This window comes from Camelus bactrianus, chromosome 19 (genome assembly GCF_048773025.1).
Source record: "Camelus bactrianus isolate YW-2024 breed Bactrian camel chromosome 19, ASM4877302v1, whole genome shotgun sequence".
Classification (NCBI taxonomy): domain Eukaryota; kingdom Metazoa; phylum Chordata; class Mammalia; order Artiodactyla; family Camelidae; genus Camelus; species Camelus bactrianus.
The window spans coordinates 435,057-458,597 of NC_133557.1; the positions used below are offsets into that span (position 1 = coordinate 435,057).

The following is a 23,541-nucleotide window of genomic DNA, read 5'->3' on the forward strand; positions in this document are numbered from 1 at the left end:
GAAATTCTGTATCTCTCCTTCTATTCTAAAGGATAGCCTTGCTGGATGAAGTATCCTAGGCTGCATCATGTTTTCACTGAAGACTTTGAATATATAATGCCACTCTATTCTGGCCTGTAGTGTTTGTGTAGAGAAATCAGCTGAGAGCCTTATGGGGGTTCCCTTGTAACTCATTCATTTTTTTTTCTGCTTTTAGAATCATTTCTTTATCCTTGATTCTGGCCATCTAGATTATGATATGTCTTGGGGTGGATCTGTTTGGGTTCTTCCTGTTTGGGGACTTCTGGGCTTCCTGTACTTGTATATCTGATTCCTTCTTTATGTCTGTGAATTTTTCAGTCATGACTTCTTCAAATATCTTTTCAATATCCTTTTTTCTTTCTTCCCTTTCTGGAACCCCTATTATGCCTAGATTGGCACAAATTATATTATCTAATAGGTCCCTTATATTGTTTTCATTTGTTTTTCTCTCTGCTGTAATGATTGGGTACTTTCTGTTGTCTTATCTTCTAGGTCACTTATTTGTTCTGCTGCATTATCTAGTCTGCTTTGTATAGTTTAGATCAGCTCCCCTCTCAGCAAATGAGTTTAACAATTCTACTTGGCTCTTCTTTTTAACTTCAATTTCATTTTTAACATATTTTATATCTCTAAACACTATTTCTTTTAGTTCCTTCTATAGTTTGGTCACTCCTTCTTTGAAATTTTGATCTAGTAGGCCATTAATGTCTATTTCATTGATCGTTCTCCCAGGGGATTTATCTTGCTCTTTTAATCGGGGGCAATTCCTTTGCTTCTCAATCTTGCTCATATCTCTCTGGCATTGTAGCTTATTGAGTATCAGTTATCTATTCTGGTCCTTAAAGAGTGTATTTATTTATTTATCTAACTCCTATGCAGGAATAAAACTTTAAAAAAAGACAGAATTTTTAAAACACAGAGGAAAAAGGTTTGAAACAGTTTATAATTGATAATAGAAGAGCAAGTTGAAACAGAATAGCAATCAAGCTGTGACATCTTTTAAAAACCTTTAAAAAAGGAGATAAGAGCAAAACACAAAATTTGAAACTTTTGTATAATCAATAACAGGAGATCAAAACTAAGCAAAATAAAAATGAATTTAGGTGGATTTTTAAATCTAATAATAATAAAAATATTTTAAAAGAAATACTTAAAAGGAATTAAAACTGGAAGTACATGTAATTGTTTAAAAAGTAAAAATTAAAAAGGTAATAGAAAATGGAATAGATTAAAAAAAAATTAAAAGAAAAAGGGGGATGTGTTCTCCTGGAGACTGTGCGCTCTTAATGATTTTACCAAGAAGTCTTTGTGTCTTTGCCCTGTTTCATGAACTCAGCTTGCTACTTCCAGAGGCCCTCTGTTGGCATCCCTCATCTATGCTGCTCCTACTGCCTGTTGGCAAGTATATTGTGCCCCCTCCCAGCACTGTGGTCAGGTGCTGCACTCTTACATGGTGGGCGGGTGGGTCACTCCTCCTCCCGATGCCTCAGTCAGATGCTGTGGTCAGGTGAGATAGGCGGGAGAATTGTGCCTCTTCTCATCACCACAGCCAGGTGCTGCACTATTGCCTGGAAGGCAGGGAGCTGCCCACTCTCACCTGTCATGGTCACTCCCCTACTCTGTGCAGCTGCCCACTCTACCCCAGGTCCAGGCTCTGTATGCAGGCTCAGGGAAGATAGAAGAACAGCCCTACCCATATTCCATGACAAAACTCAGCTCCTTGTTTGTCTTTGCACCTTCAGTTCTCTGAGGTACCAAAGCAGAAAGATGCTATTTGCCTCAGGCTGTAAACAAGACTCTGTCTGGCCTTTGAGGCTGCTAAGCCCTTAGGTATTGATTCAGGTATGAACCCTGCCCCGATCTGGGTGCTAAGCACCCGATGATATTGCAGCTATGGCTGAGCCCCACCTCTCTTCTCTCAAAAACCTTCAGCAGATTTTCTGAGGTGGGGTATGGCACTCTTCCCCCCAGAGCACATCAGCCTTGTTATTTTATGGAGGGCCCATGTTGTTTTGCCCTGTGTACCCACTCATCCATTGCATGCAGTATTCTGAAGTCCCTGCGGTTGCCTAGTCCTCTGCCTGGCTCGGGCTGCCTGTCCCATCCCCCACCTGTTGTTTTACCCCTAGGCCTGGGGGTTGTATTTACCTTCTATGCTCATTTAACTTAGTTCTGTTGATCAAGGGCTGGCCCATACAGATCTGAGCCTCCGAGGTTTCCCCTCCATCCTGCTGACCTGTTTGGGGTGGGGGAGCTTCAGCGAATGAGGGCTATTCCTCTTTTGCCGCTTGCTCCCCATGGGTCAGGTCCCACACTGTTTTGATTTTTCTTCCTTCTTTTTTCCTTTTCTCCTACCAGATTATTGACATCTTTTTCTTTTGAAGAGGGTCATGTTCTGTTGGAGTTCAGCAGGTGTTCTGGTTGGCTGGGTGGGTCCATGGATGTGAGTTTTTGGTGTATATGTGGGAGAGAGTGGGCGATCAGTTTCCCTCTACTCCACCATCTTGGCTCTTACTCTCCTTCTTTTACTTTATACAAATTTCTCTCAATTTGATTTTTATTTCTCTTTGTTTTATTCTTCTGTTATTGATTATATTGTTTTCAAATCTTTTTTTTCTTCTTTTAGTTTTTTTTAATTTCATCTCAACTAGATGTTTCTATTTTTATTCTCCTGTTATTGATTTTACTCTATTTTCAAAATTGTTGTCTTCTTTTAAATTTATTTTTTAGTTGCATTTCTATGTCTACTTTAGATAAATACATACATACATACATACATAAATACATACATATATACACACTTTCAGGATCACAGTAGATAATTTATACTCCATAATCCATAGTGCCAGAGAGATATAAGTAAATTGAAGAAGCAGAGGAATCATTCCTAAATAAAAGAATGAGAAAAATCCCCTGAAAGAACAATCAATGCAATAGAAGTTGATCGTCTATGTGATCATGATTTCAAAAAACAGAGTGATCAAAATACTGAAGGAACTAAATGAGATTCTGAATAGAAACAGATAATATATGAAAAAGGAAGTTGAAACTATAAAGAGGAACCAATTAAAATTGGAAAACTCATTTGCTGAGATGAGAGCTGAGGTAAAGGCTGTAAAATGTAGGCTAGATAATGCAGATGAATGAATAAGTGACTTAGAAGAGAGGAAAACAGACATCACTCAATCAGAACAACTGAAAGGAAAATAAATAAAAACCAATGAAAACAATATAAGGGATAATATAAAGCATGTCAACCTACGCATAGTAGTGGTCCCAGAAGAAGAAACAGCAAAGGGGATTGAAAAGGCATTTGAAGAAATCATGACTGAAAATTTCCCAAACCTAAATAAGGAATCAGATAACCGAGTATAGGAAGCACAGAGTCCCAAAAAAGAAAAACCCAAACAGACCTACACCAAGACATATTGTAATCAGGATGGTCAGGGTAAAGGATAAAGAAACGATTCAAAAAGTAACAAGAGAAAAACAAAGAGTGATTTACAAATAAATCTCCATAAGGCTTTCAGGTGATTTCTCTATGCAAACACCACAGGCTAGAAGGGAGTGGAAATATATATTCATAGTCCTGAATACAAAAAGGATGTAACCTAGGATACTTCAACCAGGAATGCTATCCTTTAGAATAGAACGAGAGATAAAGAACTTCACAGAGAAGAAAAAACTAAAAGAATTTAGCAACACTAAACCTATGCTAAAAAAAATTAAAAGGTCTACTCTAAATAGAAAAGAATCAGGATGTTACAGAGAAGAGAAAACCATAATTGGAAAGGTGATAATTACCATGAATTATAATAGAGTAAACATGAAATTGTAAAAGAGGATATCTACATCATTAAGTTTGGGAGAGGGGAGCAAGAAACATAGAGTTTGTTTCCTTTTTTTTCTTTTCTTTTGTTCTCAGTAGGATGAGTTTGAGCTTATATTACTGTTTAAAACAAACAGATATAGTAATGGGTTAATATATGTACAAAATAGGGTAACCACACGCCAAAAGCTTACAACAGAGTCACATAAACTAAAAAGAAACCAAGATAATACAAAGGAAATTTATCAAACCACAAGAAGAAAAAGAAAGGAACAAAGAGGAAATGACAAATCAACTGCAAAACTAAGTTCAAAATGCCAATATACATGCATCTATAAGTAATTACTGTAAATGTCAATGGACTAAATTCTCCAGTCAAAAGATATACAGTGGCAAGCTGTGGGAGCCCATAATTGGTTTAATAAATTGTAACAGACTCTAGCCACTTGTGACTGTTAAGAACAAGTTTGCTTTGCTAGCAGGAGCCTGTGCATCTGCACTCCTGTTTCCTTGCTGTAAAAAGCAGAGACAATGCCTTGCTTGCATAGTTGAGGTTTTAGCTTAGGTCTGCTTCTGCAATGGCAAAGCCATTGTGTGTCCCTTGCTATAAATGCAGGGCATGGCTTGTTTTAAACATAGGTCCATAGTTCAGGATTTACTCTGCTCATCACAAAGCAATGACCCATGCCCTCAGCTATAAACACTGGACATGCTTTCCACTGTTTAATTAGTCTATAACACCCAAGACAAGAAACTGGTGGCCTGGTGGCCTGTTTTGTAATCAACTTCTTATATCTGAAGAATGTACCTTGTTCACCTCTCCTCATGACTGCCCTGAGGATAAATTAACCCTTTGTACCCACGTGGAATTCATGATCTCTACCAGATCCTGTTTTTCCTTAAGTTTCTACATTCCATGACACAATTGTTTGTGTTCTTTTCTTTGATTGTGCACAATAAATATAGGAGTGTTTGAGAGGCTTGAGAAGTTTGTCTCTGACTCCCTCTCACTCCCTTAAATATCCACAGAGTCTTGAGTAATTCTCCATATCAGAAAGACTTTTGCTAGACAGAATCCACAGCTGTTGACCCCAAAGTGATTGCCTGCACAGCGACGGAACCGTCATGCTTCAGCTGGAGAGAGAAATTGCATCTGGATCCCTGTAAATTTCATCCTGGTAAAGGAACAGCAACGCCCACTTGGGATAGTTGCCAAAGTGCTTAGAATTCAGTGAGAGCTTTGTTTTTCTCTTATTTTCTTCCTATGGGTCAACAGCTAACTAAGGAGCAAATGACCTACCTCCACACATTGCAGGATACGCTGAAATCAGCTCACTGCTCTATGTCAGAAGAGCAACTTATTAAATTGTTACAAATGGTATGGGAGGTTCGTCCCTCATTTCCAGACCATGAAACAACTGATTTGGAACTCTGGGAATAAGTTGGTAAGAATTTAAAATGTAGGCATCAGCAAGGGGAGAAAATCCCCACTTCCATTTTAACTACTTGGAGTTTGGTATGCAGTGCTTTATGTCCCTTGTATTCTTCCTTGCAGAATAATTATGCTGAACCAGAGCACTGTTCTCTCCCTTCTTCTCCTCCTACTTCTTCACCCCCAGTCCTTTCTGCACCATCTGCCCCTCTTTTACAGGAAATCAACTTGCTTCTGCCACCACCTACTCCTCCCTCTCCCGAAGAGTATGATTGTAAGCAAACTGCTATGCAACAATGTTTTAAAGAAGGATTACACTCGGGAGAGCTGCATGCTTACCTGGAGATTGTGTGGCATGGGCAAGGTATTAAGCATGAGTCTCTCCCTTTCTCGGTATTCAAGGAACTAAAAACTAGTGTTATGGAAAATGGGATTCAGAGTTCATTTACTAAAAGTATTTTTGATACAACTGGAAATTTATGTTATGACTCCTTGGGATTGGAAAGCTCTTATAAAAAAACTGTCTTAATTCCTGCTCAATTTGCTGTTTGGTCTTCTGAAAATCATGAAGGTTGTCTCTTACAAACTGCTTACAATGCTGATGCTGTAGAAATGCTTGAATGAACAGGTCAATATGCTAATACTCAGCAACAGGTCCATATGGATAAGCTGACTTTTAAGCAATGTACTGATATTGCCTTTATGGCATGTTCTAAGTTTCTGGATACCAGAGCTGTTACAGATTCCTTCGGTATCATTTGACAAGGCACCACAGAACCTTATGCTGATTTTTTAATCACTTAGAACAGAGCATCTCTCACCAAGTAGATAATCAGGAGGCAGCAAAAGTGCTCTTGCAACAGCTGGCTTATGAAAATATTACTGCAGATTGCCAGGCAGCTCTTTCCAGTATTTGAACTCAAAAACATATATAGCTGATTATATAAAGGCTTGCCACAATGTGGGAACTGAAACCCATCATGCTCAGGTCCTTGCAGCTTTAATGAGATCCCCCTCTGATCTGACCTGCTTTAAGTGTGGTAAACCTGGCCATATTCAAAAGGAATGCCACCAGTACAATAAGGGAGGGCAAGGAGGTCCACCTCAGATATTGCCTAGCAAAGACTGCCTTCAGTGCAGCAAAGGAAGAAATTGTGTGAATCAATGTCATTCTAAATGTGATAAGGATGGCAATTCAATTTGGGGAAATGGGGCAACAGCTTCCACACCCTGAACCCCAAGAGGAGCAATCCTGCCTAGCCAGCTCAAACACAGGTCTTTATGACCCAGCCTCCTCAGTCCGGTCCTGCAGAAACCCCTTCAGCAGCACCTCCACAGTGGACTTATGTTCTACCTCAGAATTAATTCTTAGGAAACAAGATTGTATATACTCCACATTCACTGGAATCTCTGGCCCTTTCACTGAAGGGACCCAGGTCTAATCATAGGCTGCTCAGACATATCACAGCAAGGCATTCTGGTTTTATCTCAATTAATTGATTCTAACTTTACTGGCAAAGCGAAAGTGCTTCTACAACCCTCTTTGCTCCTTTTGGTTTACAAATAGCTCCAGATAAAGTACAAGTTAAACAACCTTGGAAGTATCTAGGTTACATTGTTTTCCACCAAGCTATCCAGCCTGAACCTATTCATTTGCAGACAGAAAACCTACAAACTCTTAATGATTTTCAAAAAGTTTCCAGGGCCATTAACTGGATTTGTCCAGTTCTTGGCATCCCTACAGATCAATTGTCTCATTTGTTTAATATTTTAAAGTGGACTCTGCTTTGGACTCCCCACGAACACTAACTCCTGAAGCTTTACAAGAAGTCACTCTTGTGGAGTGAGCCCTGTCACAAAGGCAGCTTTCTCATCAACAAATTGGAAACCATGTTTATCTATTTCTTTTTCCAACTGTTCACTCTCCCACAGGTATCTTAGGACAGCTGATTAATGGAATATGGTGACTTGAATGGCTTTTTCTATCTCATTCCTTTAAGAAAACTTTAACAGCTTATACTCAACAGCTTACAGATTTACTCTTTAAAGGATGACTTCACTGTGAGAAATTCACTGGTTATGAGCCTGATGTTATCTTCCCTGGAGTTTCACTGGAAAATTTTAATCATTTGTTCTCCCAATCTTTGGAATTTCAGGCAGATTTGGCTGACTTCACGGGACTATTTATTTACTCTTTGCCCTCAGGTAAGCCCTTACAACAATTACCTTTGCTCAATGTCACTTTACCCTCTAAGGTGATATACTCCCCCATCCCAGGTGCTCTTACAGTCTTTATTGATGGTTCTGGAAAAACTACTAAATCAGCCATTGTGTGGTTTAAGAACTGGAGAAACTTGGTCACTTCAGGTCAGCCCTCTACCCAGAGGGCTGAACTGAATGCTGCCATTATGGCTTTACAACACTTTTCTTCTCAACCCCTCAATATGGTCACAGACACTCAGTATGTGGTTTATGTAGTGAAGCATATAGAGGAAGCTATTGTCAAAGAATTGAATGATCAGAACCTACTTTCTCTTTTCCTTTCTCTTCAATCCCTCATTGATAAATTACACCACCTTTTATTTATCACCTGTATTTACTCTCATAGTAATCTGCCTGGCCCTCTGACATTAGGGAATGAAATTGCAGATCAACTTGTTGGCTTTAGCCAGGCCTCTAAGACTGTGCAACATTCTCATGAGTTTTTTCACTAGAATTATGAATTCCTCATCAAACAGTTTCATCTCACCAAGGCACAGGATAAGCAAAGCATTGCTCCCTGTCCTGACTGTCAATGAGTAGCCAACAGTCAACCATCAAGGCTTGTAAACCCCAGGGGCTTATCCCATAATCATGTATGGCAAGAGGACATCACACATATCCCCTACTTTGAAAAGTTGAAGTATCTGAATGTGTCCATTGTTATTTTTTCTCATTTTGTCTTGGCCTCACTGCATATCAGGGAACAAACTAAACATATTATCAAACATCTCCTTCTCTCTTTTGCCTATATGGGTAAGCCTCAACAGATTAAGACAGACAGTGGTCCTGGTTATACATCTCAGAAATTTAAACTATTCTGTCAATATTGGGATGTTCAACATATTATTGGGATTCCTTATAATCCCACAGGTCAGGCCATTATTGAATGGTCCCATCATACCTTGAAGCAAATGTTAAAACAAAACAAGGGGAACCCATCAGGGATACCATCAGCAAAATCTGAATAAAGTGTTATACACCCTTAATTTTCTTAACTGTGATTCCCAAGGCTTATCAGCAGCAGAAAAGCACTTTATGCAGCATTCAGAGAATAGCCCAAAAGCTAAAGTACTTATCAAAGATATAGCCCTAAAATCAGCAGAATAGGAGAGCCCTTTTGAATTGCTTACCTAGGGGAAGGCTATGCTTGTGTCCTTTTGCCCTAGGCCCCCAGTGGCTACCTGCTCATTATGTCAAATACTTTCTCAAGCCATCCCCTGGATTGGAATGACCAGAGACTCCCAACTCTATGCTTGCAGCTTGCTGAAGAAATTAAAAAAAAAAAAAAAAAACTGTATCTGTAAGGACAGCAGAGACCAAAGCCTATGAAGCCAATGGGATCAAGCCCTCTGAATGGGAAAGACAGATCATCTCTGCAGCACCCTGGATAGCAGTCTCCAACCCGGAAGCTGTTAACATCTCTTGCGGCCAGATGAAGAAATTAGATACTCAGGCTACTAAGGTCCTGAGGGAGGCAAAGATGACTCACACTCTGAAATATAGGCTTCTGGCATTCTAGCAGTAATTTATTATGCATCAGCTCAGGTATTGTTTCTTTTGCTCTTTCTGTCACTTTCCTTAAGCACAGGGGCCCATCTTTACTGGGACCATATTATTGACCCTCTGGTTTTCCAACCAGTCACTTGGTGGAATGCAGACTCCCCACTCAGCACTAATGATACTCAATGGATGGGAGGAATTTGGCTCTCTCCTCAAAGTCACCTGTTAGAAAATCATGATTGGATGATGTTAAATGAAACTGCTTCTTTTATCTACTCCACCCCCCCCCCAAATTATGTATTTAATGTCCATTCATTCTTTTGCTTACATGCTAAGATTTGTATTTATTTGTACTATTTACTTAAGACTGGCACAAAATCTGCTAATTTAACTTTCATTTTTGCTGCAGCTTTTGACATTAATCAAATATCCTTTGCAGCCTGTCCTACATCTGTTGCTCATTGTCATATGTGTAAAGAATGGAGTCCTCATAGTCAATCTGTCTCTTGGGTCCCTTGCAGGGCACCCAATCCCGATGGAGCTCTATTTTTTAACTATACAGTCTATGATTTGGGCCCACAAGGATATCTTTCTGCTAATCATACTCACAATGTTTTTGGCCTTTCGGCCACCTCCTAAGTAGCCTGGATGGATGGGGGACTCTCTGGACCTATTTTACACCTCTGTAATTCTCAAGCTCATAGTCTCTGGCACATTAATATCTAGACATTGCTTTGCCCTTCTTCCCTAGGACTCTATCACACAGTATGTATGTTACTAATACAGTTGCTACTACTCAGTTTTATTGTATTGACAGACTCTCATGCCTCCAACCATGTATTATTGTGTACGGCTCACTCTTATGTTTTTCTTATGAATCTTCTATTCTTAATGTTACACTTGAAGATGGATTTTATACTACCCATGTCAAGCCTCTGGCCTGGTACACTTCTTGTATTAGCCCAATAAACATTACTTTTCACATTATCTCTCAGGTACTCATTCTGAAGTGACAACCTTAGGTTTCGCTATGTGTTAATTTAACCCACACCTGGGAGGGCAAAAATGGTTTTATTAGATTAACTCATGTAAATTCAAAATGGAGATTGAAACACTTTATTGGTTGGCTGATTGATTTTATCATCTCAGCTGACATCATTCTTGCCACTGATTCAGTAGCAGTGGTCTCTTAATAAATTAATCCATACCACTGAAGTTGTTAATCATCTTACGACTAATGTTGCTCAGGTTATGATTATTCAGACTCAAATTGATAATGCAATTATGCATTGACATCAGGCATTGGAAGCTGCTTTGGAATGCCTTGGTGATCGACAATAAGCCATTGTCCATTGCCAGGCCCTACAATGTGATTGGCAACATGACAATATATGTGTTACCCCCCTTAAATTTAATCATCCCAGGTATTACTGGGATATTATTTAAAAACAACATCAAAGGGTCTTTTCTTCTGATTTGCAAAATAGTGTCAATATTCTTTCTGCCCAGCTGAATCAGCAGCTCATTTACATTCAAAAGGAGACTCAAACAAATATGCAACAAGAATTATATGATAATATGAAATGGCTTAACCCCATCTACTGGCTTCATGGTCTTAACCTCCACACTTGGGTTATTGATGGATTTTGTATAGTAATCAATTGTGTTTTTCTTATAGTCTGCAAGGTGATTTACTCCCTCCAGGTCTCTACAAATCAGCAACACCAGGTGATGATGTCCTTTCTGCAATCAAAAGTGATCTCCTTCAATCAAAACAAAAGAGGGTGATATGTGAGAGACCATGATTGAGTTAATAAATTGTTACAGACTCCAGCCACTTGTGATCTTTAAGAAGAACAAATGTGTTTTGCTAGCAGGCACCTGTGCATCAGCACTCCTGTCTTCTTGCTGTAAAAAGCAAACACAATGACTTGCTTGCATAGTTGGGGTTTTAGCTTAGGGCTACTTCTGCAAAGACAAAGCCATTGTGTGTCCCTTGCTATAAACCCAGGACACAGCATAGCTCCATAGTTCAGGTTTTATTCTGCTCATCATAAAGTAATGATACATGCCCTCAGTTATAAACACTAGGCATGCTTTCTGCTGTTTAGATAGTTTATAACACCCAAGATGAGAAACTGGTGGTCTGGTGGTCTGTTTTGTTATTAACTTTTTATATCTTAAGATTGTAACTTGTTCCCCTTTCCCCATGACTGCTCTGAGGATAAATTAACCCTTTGTACTCACTGTGGAATTTATGATCTCTACCTGATCCTGTTTTTTCCTTAAACTCCTACATTCCATGACACATTGAGATTTTTCTTTGATTCTGTACAATAAATATGGTAGTATTTGAGAGGCTTGAGGAGTTGGTCTCTGAATCCCTCTCACTCCCTTGACTTTCCACAGAGTCTTGAATAATTCATTCTATTTGGTGGGATTTCTGCTGGACAGAACCCACAGCAGATGGGGTAAAAAAACAAGAACCTACAATATACTGCATGCAAGACACCCGCTTTAGAGAGAGGGACACACATTGATTGAGAGTGAAAGAATGGAAAATGATACTCTATGCAAATGGAAATAATGAGAAAGCAAGAGTAGCAATAATTATTTCAGACAAAATAGACCTTAAAATAAAGGCCAGAGGAAAGATAAAAAAGGACATTTTATAATGATTAGAAGAGGAATACAAGATGAGGATATTACAATTACTAACAGATTTGCACCCAATATAGGAGCACCGAAATACATAAAGCAAATACTAACAGATAAAAAGGGAGAAATTGATAGGAATACAATCATTGTAGGAGACTTTAACACTCTATTAACATCAAAGGACATACCTTCCAGACAGAAAATTAATAAGGCAACAGAGAAATAAAATGATACAATAGAACAATTAGACTTGATTGATCTTTTCAGAACATCACACCCCCTGAAAATAGCTTATACATTCTTTTCAAGTGCATATGGAACATTTTCTAGGATAGATCATGTACTCAGGCAGAAAAGAAGCCTCAACAATTTTAAGAAAATAGAAATTATCACAAGCATCTTTTCTGACCCCAAAGCCATGAAACTAGAAATCAAAAATGACACCATGGAGATTAAACAACATGCTATCAAAAATAAATAAATAAATAAATAAATAGGTCAATGATTAAATCAACGAGACAAACGACAATGAAAACACAACTACCCACAATCTATGGGATGCAGCAAAGAGAATGTTAAGAGGGAAGTTTATAGCAATAGGGCTTCACAAAAAACAAGAACAGTCTCAAATAAACAATCTAATCTACCAGCAAAAGGAATTAGAAATAGAAGAGTAAAAAACAAAACAAAACAAAACAATCAAACAAAAAACAAAACAACAACAACAACAACAAAAAGCAAGTCATTAGAAGGAAGGAAATAATAAAGACCATGGAGGAAATAAATAAAATAGAGATTTTAAAAAACAATAGAAAAAATCAATCAAACCGAGAGCTGAGTTTTTGAAAGAGTAAACAAAATGGACATACATCTTGCCAAGTTCATGAAGAAGAGAAAAGAGAGAGCACGAATAAACAAAATAAGAAGGAAAAATGGAAAAACTACAACCAAAATCACAGAAATACAAAATATCATACAAGAATAGTATGAACAAATATATGGAAAGAAAATGGAAAATCAAGAAAAAATGGACAAGTTTCTGGAAACATACAGTCCACCAAGATGGAATCAAGAGGAAACTGACCACTTGAAAAAAATGATCACTAGAAATGAAATCAGTAATAAAATGTAATGAAATGAGTAATAAAAAACCTCCCAACATACAAAAGTCCAGGACCAGATCACATCACTAGGGAATTTTACAAAACATACAAAGATGAACTCATACCAGTCCTTTGCAAACTCTTACAAAAGATTGAAATGGAAGGAGTATTCCCACTCATTCTATGAATCCACTATCACACTGATACCAAAACCAGAAAAGACACTATCAAAAAATAAATTTATAGATCAACATCACTGATGAACATAGATGAAAAATCCTGAACAAAATATTAGCAAACAGAATCCAACAGCACATAAAAAAGATGATACACTACGATTAAGTTGGGTTCATCCCACGAACACAAGGATGATTCAACATATGCAAATCATTCAATGTAATACACCACATCAACAAGAGAAAGGACAAAAAACCACATGATTATCTCACTAGTTGTAGAAAATGCATTTGATAAAATTCAATACCCATTTATGATAAAAACTCTCACCAAAGTTGGTACGGGGTAACATATCTCAATATAGTTAAAGCTATTTATGACAAATCTACAGCCAGCATAGTACACAATGGTGAAAATCTGAAAACATTCCCACTAAAATCTGGGACAAGACAAGGCTGTCCACTCTCACCACTCATATTAAACATAGTCTTGGAAGTCCTAGCCACAGCAATCAGGCAAGAGAGGCAAATTAAAGGGGCCCAAGTTGGAAAAGAAGAGGTAAAATGATCGCTATATGCCAATGACATGTTATTATTTAGAGAAAACCCAAAAAAGATCCACACAAAAACTACTAGAACTAATCAGATAATTCAGCAAGATAGCAGGATACAAGATTAATGTACAAAAATCAGTGCATTTCTTTACACTATTGAAGAATCAACAGGAAAAGAAAGTAAAGAAGCAATCACTTTTAAAATAACACCCAAAGTAATAAAATACCTAGGAATAAATCTAACCAAGGAGGTGAAAGACTTATATATGGAGAACTACAATACATTGATTAGGGAAACTAAAGAAGACTTAAAAAATGTAAAGATATCCCATGCTCCTGAATTGGAAGAATCAATATTGTTAAAATGGTCATTCTGCCCAAGGTAATCTACAGATTTAATGCAATCCCTATCAGATTACTCAGGACATATTTCACAGAACTAGAACAAAGTATATTAAAATGTATATGGAATCACAAAAGACCCCAACTTGCCAAAGCATTACTGAAGAAAAAGAATGAGGCTGGAGGAATAACCCTCCCAGACTTCAGACAATACTATAGAGCTACAGTCATCAAAGCAGCATGGTACAAAAATAGACATATGAATCAATGGAACAGAATAGAGAGCCAGAAATGAACCCACAAATTTGTGGTCAATATTTGACAAAGGAGACAAGAACATAAAATGGAATAAAGACAATCTCTTCAGAAAATGGTGTTGAGAAAACTGCACAGCAGCATGTAACTCAATGAAGCTAGAACACTCCCTCACTCCATACACAAAAATAAACTCAAAATGGATTAAAGATTTAAACATAAGACAAGACACAATAAACCTCTTAGAAGAAAACATAGTCAAAACATTATCTCACATACATCTCAGCAATGTTCTCCTGGGGCAATCTACCCCAAAAATAGAAATAAAAGCAAAAGTAAACAAATGGGACCTAACTAAACTTACAAGCTTTTGGACAGCAAAAGAAACCATAAGCAAAATCTTGACAGCCTAATGAATGTGAGAAAATATTTGCAAAAGATGAAACTGACAAGGGCTTGATTTCCAGAATATATAAACAGCTCATATGACTTAATAAGAAAAAACAAGTAACCCATTCTAAAAATGAGGAAATGACCTAAACAAGAAATTCTCCAATGAAGAAATATGATTGACCAATAGGAACATGAAAAAAATGCTCAATATCACTAATTATCAGAGAAATGCAAATTTAAACTACAATGAAGTATCACCTCACACCAGTCAGAATGGCCATAATTCAAAAGTCCACAACAATAAATGCTGGAGAGGCTGTGGAGAAAAGGGAACCCTCCTACATTGTTTGTGGGAATGCATTCTGGTGCAGCCCTTGTGTAAAACAGTATGAAGATTCCTCAAAAGACTAAAAATATACTAACAGTATGACCCAGCAATGCCACTCTTGGGCACATATCTAGAGGGAACCCTAATTCCAAAAGATACTTGCACCCTAATATTCATAGAAGCACTATTTACAATAGGCAAGACCTGGAAACAACCTAAATGTCCATCGACAGATGACTTGATAAAGAAGATGTAGTATATTTATACAAAATAATACTATTTAGCCATAAAAAGCAACAACATAATTCCATTTGCTGCAACAAGAATGTCCCTGGAGAATGTCATTTTAAGTAAAGTTAACAAGAAAGAGAAAGAAAAATATCATATGGCATCACTCATATGTGGCATTTTTTTTAAGTGAACTTATGTATTAAACTGAAACAGACTCACAGACATAGAATACAAACTTGTGGTTGTTTGAGGGGACACGGGAAGCAATCAACTGGAAGTTCAAGATTTGCAGATACTGACTGGTATATATACAATAGATAAGCAAGTTTATACTACATAGCACAGGCAAATATACTCAATACCTTGCAGTAGCTCATGGTGAAAAATAATATGAAAATGAATATATGTATATTCGTGTATGGCTGAAGAATTGTGCTGCTCACCAGAAATTGACATAATATTGTAAGCTGACTACACATACATACATACATACATACATATATACATACATACATACATACCTAGAGTTTACTCAGTTGTTGGTGTACCATCCAATAAATCATTACTGTAAACCTACTATGTCATATACACTGGTTAACTCCTAAGAATTTAATGGTAAAACAGAAAGATACGGATCTGTCTGTGTGATTCAAGCTCAAAGTATCTTCATTTTTTTATTACTTGAATTCTTATTTCTGTCCCTTTACTCCCCTAACACTATCTTCTCTGAGGAACATTAGGTTCCTACTAATTGCTAATCCAGTAGTTTCACCTCATCTCTTACCCCACTGGAACATTCTGCTCTTTTGTGAGGACATTTGTTCATTTCCCATCTTGGAGCTTTCTTTTTTTACTGTGGTTAGTGCTGCACTAGCTCATGACTTTCCCAACTGCTCTGGCTCCATCTAAGTCTAGTTCCTCGTCTGTGGTCCTACATCCACCCTGGGATGGAGGCCCTCCACTGGAGTCTGACCTTGGCCCTATCACTTATATTTAGGAAATTATATCTTCTACCATTGTCTTTAATTGTCCCTCAGTTCCTCAAATTACAGCAGCTCCAGCCTTTCATAGTTTCCTAAATCCTAGAATCTGATTTTCTTTTCCCCAGATGGCCCATGAACATGTAATTCCAACATGTTTAGAATTGACTCTTTTATTCCCCCAGTCCTTTTGATGATTTGTTCTTTCCTACCACAGACCTTATCTATAACACTTTTATGCTTAGTTCTGCCATTTCTCCATTCACTGGAGGGCTACAGACCTTGGATTATCCTTGATTCCCTTGTCCCACCAGTGCCCCGCATCCAAGTATTTGCCAAATCTTGGCATCTCCATGCATTTATAACACCTGTTCATAGATCAATTTTTCTTGTTCCCATTGCCATTGACCTTGCCATCTATTGTTTTAATAGATAATTACTCATGACGCCTTCCCACTCCTGAAGTTGACTGTATTTATTTTCCAAAATGAATTTATTCTGTGTGGTATTATCATTAGATGCTTGTTTATAGTATGCCTTCTTAGACTTTTTTGTCACAGGTTTTGCAAGTAGTGGACACCCAATAGTATTTGTTAAACTACACTGACATTATGAGACAGGTTCATCAACACCAGGCTGACAGATCTGGCTTGTTTCTTAGATATTACTCATTTAAACAGAGGTTGAAATCAAATGACAATGAAATGTAGTTTTAAAATCACTTATACTTCATATAGGACTGGCTTACATGATAGACCTGCCTTTGTTGTTGGTTTTCCAACATATGGTTTATTTGAGTATATTTTCATATGGTGGATGTGGTGGCCATGAGCAATGTCAGGATGCAGGCAGTTAATGCCGAAATAGCATGTGAGAGTAGCATCTGCACTTAAGAACAAGTAAAGAGCAGGATGTTTGAGGGGAGTGGGTATAGCTTAGTAGTAGAGCACATCCCCAGTACCTCCATCAAAAAAAAAAGAAAAGAAAAAAAAGGAAAAAAGATAAACAGCAAAAAAGAGAGTATGGTTCTAAATAAAAAAAAATCTAAAAATATTTTTTTAATTGAGCATATTTGGCTACTTGATCTGTTTTATTATGAAGCCAAAACACAAACTTGACTCAGTCTTCACTGAGCTGATTTTCTTTCCTATCTTCTGAGTTGATCATGTTGTTGGACCTTGTTAGGATACCCTTGTTCATTAGCAATGAGTTTTATTATTTATTTTTATATTATTTATTATTTTAAAAAAAACGCTGTTTACTTAAACCATCCAGGAGAAACCCAGGGAAACCCAAGTGAGCTCAATAAAGAATGAACCCAGAATTCAAGACCAGTCCTGCAGGTTCTGTTGGGCTGTGGTGTACTCACTGCGTCTAACATCTCCCGGGTATGTGCTGCTGAAACACAAAACCGAGCCCGGGCTTCTGCGAGGGGAGTAGCTGGAAATCCGACGACTACTATGCCAATTTTTCTCTTTAAAAGATGCCTTGCAAAAGCCCTAAAAGGAAGATTAAAAATGAGGTTAACTGAGGGATGCCAGAATCACACTGCAAGTAAAGGAATATGGCTATCTGACTTATTTTTTTTTAATAACAATAAATAGAAGATGATTGAAGTAATGAAATTCTGTCAAATATGATCGACAAGGAAATGTGGCAGCCCATCACTTGATGGTGCCCATAACAGAGCATGTATATCAGGGGACCTACCACACTCAGTAGTTGATTGTGTGCACAATCTTTGACACTGAGCAGAAAATGCTGATGCCTGTTACCCTCATTAACAAGTTTGCATATATGTAAAATTTTTGTCTGCAGGTTTCCTAGGAATAAAAACCATAACATAATGCAAATGCCTAAAGAAAGAATATCTATTAGATGCAAACCTATATGTTTTAAAATATTAATACCAATAGCATAGTGTTTAAATTTCAGGAAGCCTCTACTTGATGACTATAATTTCAGAACCAGGATTAGAGTGCCTGCAGACGCCAACACCAAGTCATATTCTAACTCCAGAGACAATGATTTTATTTTCCATCAAGCCACTTTTATGTGTATGTTCCTCATTTGTTATGTGTATGTTCAGGGATAACAAATCCATTTGGCTGGATTAAGGGGGAGAGGGGCAGGAGGAAGGCAAGGAAAGAAACACAAAGGAACTGACCTGTAGATGCAGCCTGTGACATAGGTCATTTAACTCCAAAGCTCTTTGACACAGAGTAAAAGCTTTTTAAGCTATAATTCTTTCCCCTTAATTGCATCTATCCTCTTTTTATTCCCAAGCTAAACTCAGTAATGATTTTTGAATATCAAGCTCTCAATTTTTGGTGCCAAGAGCCAATGTTAGACACAGGCATGAGCCCCTAAGTGAGTTTTCCCACTTTTGTTCTCTGTCACTATCTGCAGGGTTCCTGAGTCACAGAGATGCTCTGCCCACAGGTGGAGTAAACATCTCAGAATTGTTCTTAGCACTAAGAGGTTGCTGGTGTCTTATTTTAGGCTGGCAGCTGAGAGTACCACAGACACCTTCCAGTTATAACTTAGAAGAAATCCTCGATGCAGATGTTGAAAGGCCACTGTATCTTTCATTCCCCTAGTGTTTAGCTGCCTGCTTTTGGGTTGCCTTGCACAGAACACAGGCTCTCAAATGAAGCTATGGAGATACCAAGACCTACCAAACACACAGCCTTCCTGGTCCCTTGGCTCAGGTAAGGCAAGACTCACACTCTGATTTGGACTAGGGAGGTTGCAAGGCAATGGATATTTCTAACTGGAAAGCTTGAAAACAGGCCATCCTTTCACTTTCTTGATCAAACAAGGCTGCTCATGGAACTGCATGGGATGAGAGCTCATAATTGTCTGAGAAGCAAGTCAAGCGCTTTATTGCTAGAGTACAAACCACCTGACCCATGATCTTGGGTCAGTTTTCAGGACTCCTGAGAGACCATTTTCACTGTCTGCACTTTTCTCTTTGTAGCAGAGAAAGTGAGTTTTGCAGAAGAATGCAGAACAAAATACATGACTGTTGGTTCATTAGGTTAATCTGAGGCCTCCTGGAGCACTTCTGAGTTGAAACTTACACTAGCAAACCTAGCATTCTTCAGTTAAAGAATATGATTGCCCTGAACATTATATATAATGGACCTCTGGGTTTGTGCTGTCCAAAGCAAATTGGAGCTGGCTGGGCAGAAAGAAACTAAATAATATGAATGATAATAATAATTAATAATAATAATAATAATGGTAATAATGAATAATAATAATAATAATAATAATAATAATAATAATAATAATAATAATAATAATAATAATAATAATAATAATAATTAATACTGCATTGGAGACAGCATCATTGAATTTTGTGCACCATCATCCTCATCCACGGATGAGGCCAGTGGATAGGAAATGCAAACTCTGTACCAAATACTAAACCCAATACATTATTGATTATTAAATTGTATGTTTTATTGGTGAAATCATGTTATACTAAACTCCATAAAAGATTCCAGTGATGGAGTTGCAACAGGACTTTGTTTAAAAGGATAACTGCTGAAAGATGATATTTTCATTCTGTGGTAGGTGGAGATGGGGAGAAATCACAGTTCTTTAATAAAATCCAAGGTTTTTCTTTTTTTTTTTTTTTGAGTTATAGTCAGTTTACACTGTTGCATCAATTTCTGCTGCACAGCACAATTTTTCAGTCATACATGAATATACATATATTCATTTTCATATTCTTTTTCACCATGAGCTACTAAAAGATGTTGAATATATTTCCCTGTGTGATGTTGTGATACAATACTTGTTTATCTATTTTATATGTACCTGTCAGTATCTACAAATCTCCAACTCCCAATCTGTCCCTTCCCACACTTCTCCCCCATGGCAACCACAAGTTTGTATTCTATGTCTGTGAGTCTGTTTCAGTTTTATATTTAAGTTCATTTGTCTTCTTTCTTTCATTATTTTTTTTAGATTCCACATATGAGTGATATCATATGGTATTTTTCTTTCTTTTTCTGGCTTACTTCACTTAGAATGACATTCTCCAGGGACATCCATGTTGCTGCAAATGGCATTATGTTGTCATTTTTTAAAATGGCTGTATAGAATTCCATTGTATAAATATACCATGACTTATTTATCCACTCATCTGTAGATGGACACTTAGGTTGCTTCCATGTCTTGGCTATTGTAAATAGTGCTGCTATGAATATTGAGGTGCAGGTGTCTTTCGGAATTAGGGTTCCTTCAGAATATATGCCCAGGAGTTGGACTGCTGGGTCATATGGCAAGTCTATTTTTAGTCTTTTGAGGAATCTTCATACTGTTTTACACAAGGGCTGCACCAAACTGCATACCCACAAACAGTGTAGGAGGGTTCCCCTTTTTCCACACCTTCTCCAGTATTTATTGTTTGTGGACTTTTGAATGATAGTCATTCTGACTGGTGTGTGGTGATACTTCACTGTAGTTTTCATATGTATTTCTCTGATAATTAGTGATATTGAGCATTTTTTTCATGTTCCTATTGGTCATTCATATTTCATCATTGGAGAATTGTTTGTTTAGATCTTTTCCCCATTTTTGGAATGAGTTTTTTTTTTTTTCTTATTAAGTCATATGAGCTGTTTATATATTCTGTAAATCAAGGCCTTGTCAGTTTCATCTTTTGCAAATATTTTCTCACATTCATTAGGCTGTTGGGAATTTTTGCTTATGGTTTCCTTTGCTGTGCAAAATCTTTTAAGTTTAATGAGGTCCCATTTGTTTATTTTTGCTTTTATTTCTATTTTTGTGGTAGATTGCCCCAGGAGAACATTGCTGAGATGTATGTGAGATAATGTTTTGACTATGTTTTCTGCTAAGAGGTTCTTCTAAGAGGTTTTGTGTCTTGTCTTATGTTTAAATCTTTAATCCATTTTGAGTTTATTTTTGTGTATGGAGTGAGGGAGTGTTCTAGCTTCACTGAGTTACATGTTGCTGTCCAGTTTTCCCAACACCATTTGCTGAAGAGACTGTATTTATTCAGTTGTTTGTTCTTGCCTCTTGGGCAATATTAATTGACCACAGATTTGTGGGTTTATTTCTGAACTTTCTATTCTGTTCCATTGATTCATGCCTGTTTTTGTACCAATACCATTCTGTTTTAATGACTGTAGCTCTGTAGTATTGTCTGAAGTCTGGGAGGGTTATTCCTCCAGCCTCATTCTTTTTCTTCAGTAATGCTTTGGCAAGTTGGGGTCTTTTGTGATTCCATATACATTTTAATATACTTTGTTCTAGTTCTGTGAAATATGTCCTGAGTAATCTGATAGGGATTGCATTAAATCTGTAGATTACCTTGGGCAGAATGACCATTTTAACAATATTGATTCTTCCAATTCAGGAGCATGGGATATCTTTACATTTTTTAAGTCTTCTTTAGTTTCCCTAATCAATGTATTGTAGTTCTCCATATATAAGTCTTTCACCTCCTTGGTTAGATTTATTCCTAGGTATTTTATTACTTTGGGTGTTATTTTAAAAGTGATTGCTTCTTTACTTTCTTTTCCTGTTGATTCTTCAATAGTGTAAAGAAATGCACTGATTTTTGTACATTAATCTTGTATCCTGCTATCTTGCTGAATTATCTGATTAGTTCTAGTAGTTTTTGTGTGGATCTTTTTTGGGTTTTCTCTAAATAATAACATGTCATTGGCATATAGCGATCATTTTACCTCTTCTTTTCCAATTTGGGCCCCTTTAATTTCCCTCTCTTGTCTGATTGCTGTGGCTAGGACTTCCAAGACTATGTTGAATAGGAGTGGTGAGAGTAGACAGCCTTGTCTTGTCCCAGATTTTAGTGGGAATGTTTTCAGTTTTTCACCATTAAGTATTATAATTCTGTCATAAATAGCTTTTATTATGTTAAGATATGTTCCCCTTATACCCACTTTGGTGAGGATTTTTATCATAAATGGGTGTTGAATTTTATCAAATGCTTTTTCTGCATCTATTAAGATGATCATGTGGCTTTTGTTGATGAGGTGTATTACATTGTTTGATTTGCATATGCTGAATCATCCTTGTGTTTCTAGGATGCACCCAACTTGTTCATGGTATAGCATTTTTATTTGGATTCTGTTTGCTAATATTCTGTTGAGGACTTTTGAATCTATGTTCAGTTGATATTTGTCTGTAATTTTCTTTTTTGGTAGTGTCTGTCTGATTTTGGTATCAGGGTTATGGTGGCTTCATAGAATTAGTTTGGGATTACTCCCTCCTTTTCAAACTTCTGTAAGAATTTGAGAAGGACTGGTATGAGTTCTTCTTTGTATGTTTGGTAGAATTCCCACGGGAAGCCATCTGGTCCTGGACGTTTGTTTGTAGGGATGTTTTTTCATTGCTAATTTGATTTCATTTAGTGATTGATTTGTTTAAGTGGTCATTTTATTCTTCCTTTAGTCTTGGTGGATTGCATGTTTCCAGAAACTTGTCTATTTCTTCTACATTATCCATTTTGTTTCCATATAGTTGTTCATTAAAATCCAAGGTTTAAAAATGAGCAAATGAAAATGTGCTAACACATTGTCATACAATTAACTCCTGTTTCCCAAGCTTCTTTTACATATTAACTTTCCATTGGAGAAACATCAGAGAAAGAAACAAGGCCAGGCAGCAGGCCAGCTCTAGCCAGCAACTCCTGCCAACAACAGATAATATTACCTTCTGTAACTCACCTGTTCTGTTTCCTTAGACAACCCAATTAGATTTTCCCCATTGTAGTAATTGATGCACTTTTATTCATTAAAGAATGTTATACTGATATTCTGCATTGCTTTAATAAGAAGTGTATTTTCCACTGTGGAGTAAAGCTTGAGAGATTCTGTGCTGTGTTCTGAAAAGAGCTCTGGTTTAGAAGCAAATGGAACTGGCTTGAATTTACCCACGGCTAGTGACCCTGAGAAATTAATTTGACTTTTGTGCATCTTGGTGTCTTCATTTATAAACTAGGACTAAGCCTCCTACCCTCATTGAGTGATCACTTGGTTTAAGAACCTTTCTTTGCATGTAATTAACATTCAGAAATGCTAGCTTCTCTCTAAAAAACTTCTTAAATTCCAAACTAGTAGATATTTTGACATGTCATCCAGGGTCTATCAGTACAATTGAGGCAGAACATAGCAAGATCTTTTCCTACTCTTTTCCCCAGAGTTCTATTTTTTGTTAATGTAACCAAAGACTTTAATAGTTATTTTGAAAAGCCATGCAACCATGATGACTCAACCTTGCACTCAGTTGAAACTAACAATAATCATCATTGTAGCACCAGTAGTAGTTGTAGTCATAACAATGGGTACCACTGATTGAGTCCTTACAGTATAACAAGCACTCTATTAAGTGCTTTATATACATTATTAATACTATTAATAATAACAACACTGTGTAGCTTCTATATAAGAGGCGACATGATAAATGCTGATAGACATCA

General features: G+C 37.2%; 1 protein-coding gene across 2 annotated transcripts in view; it reads right to left on the bottom strand.

Moving 5' to 3' along the window:
- The window catches only part of LOC105069289 (serine palmitoyltransferase 3), a 150,842-nt gene that overhangs the window by 12,861 nt on the left and 114,440 nt on the right, over window positions 1-23,541 (bottom strand). For both annotated transcript variants that reach the window (XR_012500521.1, XM_074346916.1), the window contains exon 11: window positions 17,434-17,563. Coding sequence is in view for 1 of the 2 variants with exons in the window: in XM_074346916.1 (XP_074203017.1) it covers window positions 17,434-17,563 (130 nt within the window). In the remaining variant the exon portion in view is untranslated. The remainder of the gene's footprint in view (window positions 1-17,433; window positions 17,564-23,541) is intronic.